The 6996-nt window shown below is 39.6% G+C and overlaps 1 protein-coding gene across 1 annotated transcript in view; it reads left to right on the top strand.

The window, feature by feature from the left end:
- The first annotated feature begins 2664 nt into the window (after positions 1-2664).
- pigk (phosphatidylinositol glycan anchor biosynthesis, class K) overlaps positions 2665-6996 on the top strand; it is a 29356-nt gene continuing 25024 nt past the window's right edge. Inside the window, exons 1-6 of the mRNA XM_071526840.1 lie at positions 2665-2760; positions 2984-3037; positions 3194-3285; positions 4320-4455; positions 5533-5644; positions 6497-6593. Of these exons, the coding sequence (XP_071382941.1) occupies positions 2695-2760; positions 2984-3037; positions 3194-3285; positions 4320-4455; positions 5533-5644; positions 6497-6593 (557 nt within the window). The 5' untranslated portion in view covers positions 2665-2694. The remainder of the gene's footprint in view (positions 2761-2983; positions 3038-3193; positions 3286-4319; positions 4456-5532; positions 5645-6496; positions 6594-6996) is intronic.

The following is a 6996-nucleotide window of genomic DNA, read 5'->3' as shown; positions in this document are numbered from 1 at the left end:
CACTGAGGTTAAAACAACCTAAATAACATAGGCTTACTGAACATCTTTTGTGGAGATTTAAACATAGCAACAAATGTTAACTTAGACCTCACAGGCCACAAGTTCAAGGCTTTTTCAGGCAAGCCAGGATTTGTGTGTCCATTTCCCAGTATGTCCCATAGGATTTGATCCTTATAGGCCACTAATCCTCTTGACGAATGGACGCGCTGACCATGTGTCCTCTTCATAGGCTATATCACAGAGCAACAGATAGGTCATCAGTGTCTTATCATCACGATCATCATTCCATCTGGTAGAATAACATTCATGCATGACCAACAGCCGCTCAACACGGCTCACTGCTGAGCACAAAATAGCCTGAGTGTAGATGCTAATTTATGGATCGAAAATGGAATGATGATTAGATTTATGCGACTGGGAACTGTTTCGAGCGAGCTCTTTGCATTGCATTTTCATTTTCTGATGTGATACAGTTTTAGAAGAGCTTTGCTATGATGAGCTCTGTGGCGGCAAAGTGACTGATGTCCCAAGTCATAGAGCAGCAGAAGCGGGAGGCGTGCAGGAGGATTAAGTGTTTGGCAGACCTATAGGCAAATACGTTCTATTTAAAGGCACCCTGCGGTGTGACAGAAGTGATTTTGATGCTGCATTTCCAGATCTGCCACAGTCTGTGAACCGATGTGCTGTCCTGCTATATTTGAATTGCATGAAGGGATCATATCTAACCCTGTATCCCTGTGCTTTCATTTTTCATCACCTCACCTTACTACTCGGATGTCCACAGGGCTTCAAGACTTCCAGCTCAGCAGTAACATGACATGTGTTTGACATCTGCTTCCTGCTTCTTATCATTAAAGAATGATATCCATGTCACTTGTCATTACAAATGCCCTCATCAATTAGTGAGAAGGCAAAACTGTCATAGTTGGACAAGCTGTCAGATACTCATCATCTGATGTGTTTTGATATGTTTTTTTCCTTTCTCTCCCTCCTGCACCAGCCATATCTGGCCATAGGAGAACAGAATGGTGCTGAATTAGAATTGAATGGAGAGATGAGTGAACCTGTATCTAACCCCTCATGTTAAAAAATGAGTTGCCACACGATGCACACAGAACCAGTCAGAAGCGTCCTCAAGTTACTGTGCCCAGAAACACCAAACAACAGTCTTTGTAATACCGCAGTGAAATATTCCAGGGAAAAACATTTATTTGCTCCTTCATTGGTAGCCACAAGGCAAAAAATCAGCTATTTGTCATTCTTGTGATCTTGGACCGCTTAGTCAAGATTGGTGCACATGAAAAACCTTCTCAAAAATCTAGAAATATGAGAGACGACACTCGAGGGGATGAACTTTATGAATATGATGGTATACCAGGGTGACTTCTGAGGGAAATAGCCACAGTCGCTGGTTAAGAACGGTTAGCAGGATGAAATAAGACTAATTTACATATAAAATCTGCAACAAACATCCTAGAGATCCATAATGTAAATCTCCCATTGTGTGTCCCATGCAGCATAGGTAATGTTACTTAATGACTTAATGACATTAAGAACCCTATAGTGTGGATTGTAGTGTTGGAACAGATTTGTTGAAGTCTGTAAAATTGCTGAAACTGATGAAAGTTATTGGAATATTATATTCAGTGAATCAACACCAAAGCATTAGTCTAGGTTTACATGTTCATACCACAAACTGCTTTAAAAAGATGTAATAATTCTGCAGCAATCATTTGCTGCTGTTTTTTCAGAGTTTATAATGCAATTGCCCATGTTATAAGTAACTCATAACTTATTTCTGTGTCATTCTTTCCACTATAACTACATCATGATACATTAGTCCAATGCACTGCTGGACACTCACCATATCTCATACAACTATGGCCATACAGTGTGCCATGTTGTGTGAATGCATACAGTAATCAAATGCTAAATAATATTATAAAATAATAAATATGTACAGTGTGGTTTGGTGCCAGTTGCACTTCCTTTTGCATTGTATGTGAGATCCTGTTCTTCATACAGTATATTGTACTTAGTGTAATTCTGATTGTGGCTGAATCTGTCCATATAAAGATAGGCTATATGCACATTATTATATTACATGCTGCATCTTTCCAAATAGCCATATCTGTTAACCTGATACTCTTCTCTTTCAGCAACCTGTATCAGTATTCATCTACAGATATAAAATTAACTTAATTTGTTTGTAAAAGTTCCTCAACATGTTATATTTTTCACAACAACACAATATTGGGCGTGAGAAAACACAAAATGTTAGTTTTTGTTTTAGTGGAGATACACAGGCATGCATGTAAATTTAGACCAATGAGTGTCAATAGTGTCAAAATGCGCATGTTCAAAAAGGGGTGTAAAACGGGGACCATTAAAGTTTTACTCATGATTTATGCCAGTGACATATTTTAATAGAGATGATTTACCAGCTTGGCAATAAAATATTTTCCAGTGAACAGATATGGCATACAAACCCAACCCGTGCTAGAACAGCTTGCTCTGGCCTTGACAAGTGGAAAATTGATGATTTTTCCACTGACTGATCCCACAGCGTACTCGTCTGAGCTTTTATTTTGAAATGTGTTTACCAGGAAGTACTACTCTGGTCTTCTCCGGGCGGCGCTAGCTGCTCTCTCTCCACTTCCTTGATTTTGTACAGCTAACGTTAAGCGCTGCACAATGAAAACACTAACTTTATTGAGCTTATTTTTTACGTACGTACTAGTGGACAGCACTAACATCGAGGTGAGTGCAGATTGTTGTCGTACAGGTCTGAATATCTGGTCTTTTATGTTGTATTTCGCCTGAAATAACGCTGTCATGTTAGCCGCCTGTGCTGTCATGAAGCTAGCTAACCTCTGTGTACTGTATTTGATGCTGAGATTGGTGCTAGCTTTTACATAGAGGAACGTACGAAATCAGATAAAATACATAATTTTACTCCTCTCTTTCCACCCCTGTTATTCAGGATAAAGCAGCACAGTTCTTCAGCAGTGGCCATACTAACAACTGGGCAGTGCTGGTGAGTATTCAATGACCATAAATCCTTTCAAGGGGCTGAGTACATACACACATACACATTTACAGTTACCACTATATGAGAAACATTAAAGTCCAACATAGTGTGCTATTTGTGGCTGACTGTCTTTTCCCACTTTTGTCCTATCTATTATGATAGGTGTGCACATCCAGGTTCTGGTTCAACTACCGCCATGTGGCCAATACTCTGTCTGTCTACAGAAGTGTGAAGAGGCTGGGCATCCCAGACAGGTAACAAGGATAATATAGCTGTCTTTTATATGTCACATTCATTGTGTCAGTTTTAGATATTGAACGATGATATTGATTCAGAGATACAGATAGATATCCAAACTTAATGTCCGTGGAGTGATTCTGAATAATAATCTACTTTCTAGGGAGCCGATATTGGCCTATTCTCAAATATCAGCCAGTCACTGCCGATGTGATGGAGGTTCCTAAACAGTATATAAAACCTGGAATAAAACTGTATTTTCTTTGGATGTTTTATTTATTCATTTAATTGTTCAAAAAGATTTGAATTTGAATTGAAGGTGCAGTGGGTTACCCTGCCTTAAGGTACTGCTAACCCTAAAAGAATTTCATTAGTCTGGGTTTCAGTGAAGTGTTTTAGTGTCCCATGATGGTCTAAATGCTGTTTCAGAGAATTTTTCACCCTGACAAGAATACAAATCTGGGGGAAACACTGAATCCGTGGAATTTTGTGGCATGAAAATGGAAAAATGTAAAGATGTAAAATATTGACTATCGGCAGCTTCAATCCGAAAATATCGGTATTGTTATTGCCTTCAGAAAAACAAATATTGGTTGAACACTTCTACTGTCTATTATTATGACTTTCACTGTCCTTGCACTTAATGTGAGGTCCTGTTGTCCTCATGTTGACATGTTGCCACATGTCGATGTACTGTGTTAGTATATATGGTGTTGATAAGTTTCTGCAACAATGCCACATGATGAATTTGGGTAGAATGATTGTACTTGGCAAATTCAGTGTTTCAGATTATGATTTGATGATACACAATACAGTAGGTTCATTATATCAGGCTTAAGAGCCCTGAAACACAAAACTCTCCAAAGCCACACTCCTCTTCTCATTAGACCCCTATCACTTAATGTCAGTCTGTTTAACTACATTAGTTGCCACTTGACTTGTGTTTGACTGCATGGCAACGGCACTAGTCCTTTCACTTATTATCAAGAAATATTCAGTAACCAAATATTGCATCATTTTGAATCTCCCCTGTTCTTTTCTCTTTCCCCAGCCACATAGTTCTGATGCTGGCGGACGACATGGCTTGTAACCACAGAAACCCCAAACCTGCCACAGTGTTTAGCCACAAGAACATGGAGCTGAATGTGTATGGTGACGATGTGGAGGTGGACTACCGTGGATACGAGGTTGGCTCACACTGTCGGGCACTGACTCACACAATTACACACGCAGTTGCACACTGCAAAAAATGTCTGTCTTGTATTCAGTCTTGTATTCAGTCTTAAAATCTCATTAAAATGAGTAAAAGATGGAGCCTTCATCAACACTTCATCACAAAATAACTGTCTTTTTCAGCCTTGTTTCAAGATACTATGACTTTGATTTTTTCTTTAATAAAACCCCTAAAACCAGTGCAGTTTTTAGGAATTTTATAACAAAAAAAATTGAAGTTTCAGTAGGCAGATCACTCCACTAGTATTAAGAACAAGACACTTGATTCCAGAAAATACTTGAAACAAGTTGACTTGCATTGGAAACAAGTGAAATTATCTCACCCCATTAGCTGATTTTTAAGATATTTTAATCTCAATAATACTAGATTAGATCACTTATTAAGATGGATATTTTTTGCAGTGCACCCCACTGAGGTGTAGCGGTGGGTGGAGCGGTTGCTGTCCTCCAACACTGATTGTTCAGTGTTTACCGTATCTGTTTAACAGGAAATGACTTGATATCATACACATCTTCAAATAGAGGGGCACCCAAGTGCTTTGTTTGTTATGGACCAAGGTAGAGCCCTGCTGGCTTATCCTCTCTTTATCACAGTTAGTTTCAGATTATTTACCCTGCTTTCAGCCGCTTGTTTAAATAAGAATACACACAGGACGGTGAATCCATGTTTGCCGTCACGCTGTAATGATGTGCAAGAAAAGCTGATAAAGATGAAGAGGGGGAAAATAAAGAGGAAAAGGAAAAAAACAACAAAGAGTAATTGATTTTCACAGTTTAATTAAAAGATAAGTAGAGCAGGACAAAAAGTGTTTTTCTGTTACCTTATGCTGACTGTATTGCTGCAGTACTAAAATGAAATGTTTTCAATTTTGTGTTTATCAGTCTTTCATTGGTCTTTCATTTCACTGCGTACTGTTTGATAAAAAACTACTCTCACTGAATTAGAAGAGCTGCATTTCATAATGTATCACAGTCCAATGCTTGCTATGTTATGAAATTGAGTTCCAGTTTGCCTCCTGTCTGTGTTTCAGGTGACAGTGGAGAACTTTCTGCGTGTTTTGACCGGCAGGCTGCCGCCCAGCACGCCGCGCTCCAAACGCCTTCTGTCTGACGACCGCAGCAACATCCTCATCTACCTGACTGGTACTTGAAGGAAAAATCCACCTTCAGATACTCTTACACTCTCATATATCACCAATCTGTGATGTTCAGTGCATTCTAGGAGTTATTTTGTGATGTAGTGCTGTAATTTACTGTTTTTTTGGTATGCCCGCTTTACCTCAATCTGCCTCGGCTACTTCTACTCCAATTAGTGATTTCCTACGTTTCCCAGAATGACTTTTGACAACAGGCGTGCACTTGTTGCATTCAGCTGTATAGCTGTACATGTGTAGGTGGAGAGAGTAATAGCAGAGTAACAGCTAGCGTTTTCCCAGTCATGAAAAAGCGAGACGCGCCTACTCAGAATGTACTCAGCGTTTGGGCAGTTATCCATGTGAAAAGCAAAAATCAAGCCATACAACGACATGGGCCCAGAAATGCAAGGTACATCGCCAATAGCTGTGTTTTTATTTTTTTTAATGTCCTCCTACCTTCAAGATTTCCAGAGCTACAATTGCTCCATCGCTATCTGAATGTTAAAGTCTGAAAAATTACACCTCACCATATACTGCTGGGCATGAATGCCTAAAGCTGCATATCCACTGGGAACCTGTCTTTACACTGCATCTGGCATAATTTTCTCATTATTTTTAATGGAAAGGAAGTGCTGTTGCATGTGTCTGAGAGTGCTGAGTGGCAGACGTTAAACATATTTCAACATTTAGCAAATAAACACCGCGCTTCAAACCATGAACCCGCTGATCCCTTCCCAGTACGATTTGTAACACTGATAGCTGAAGAGAGCTGCCTGGGGGACACAAGTTCCGCCAGACACAAGGTTTAAGTGTGAACCATCAAAGTTTCTATGTTTTTTTGTGTTTTGTTTATGGACAGGTCACGGAGGGAATGGCTTTCTGAAGTTCCAGGACTCTGAGGAGATTAGTAACGTGGAATTGGCCGACGCTTTTGAGCAGATGTGGCAGAAAAGAAGGTAAATAATAAAACTGATCTAAAGAGAAGATAGTCATGCAAAGGAAGACCAAATATTGTTTTGTTTCATTTGGTCTTTTCCCTGAGGGGCAGTTAGCTGTGCAGCATGTCAGCATTCAGCAGCATACATATAATGACATGAAACTTAATCTATGGACATGAGGAAAGTATTACTAGGTGCTCAGAGTCGGGCTCGGGCTCTGTGTGTGTGTGTTTGTTTGTTTGTTTGTTTGTGTGTTGTTCCTTCATGAGCAGTGCTTAGGGGAATTACGGTATTCACTGTTTAGGCAGCACAGAGCCCTAATAAGAGCCCTGCATAAGGCAAATTCAGTGTGTGCTCGTACACCAGGCAATACACATTAATTAAATATTTTGTTCAGCGATTCTCTTAGTTACAACAACAC

Source organism: Centroberyx affinis, unplaced genomic scaffold (assembly GCF_046629955.1).
Source record: "Centroberyx affinis isolate AG114_WGS23_722 - 3 ecotype Tasmania unplaced genomic scaffold, CSIRO-AGI_Caff_v1 ptg001468l_1, whole genome shotgun sequence".
Lineage (NCBI taxonomy): Eukaryota > Metazoa > Chordata > Actinopteri > Beryciformes > Berycidae > Centroberyx > Centroberyx affinis.
The sequence above is the reverse complement of the archived record's forward strand: the minus strand, read 5'-3'. Positions and strand labels throughout refer to the sequence as shown.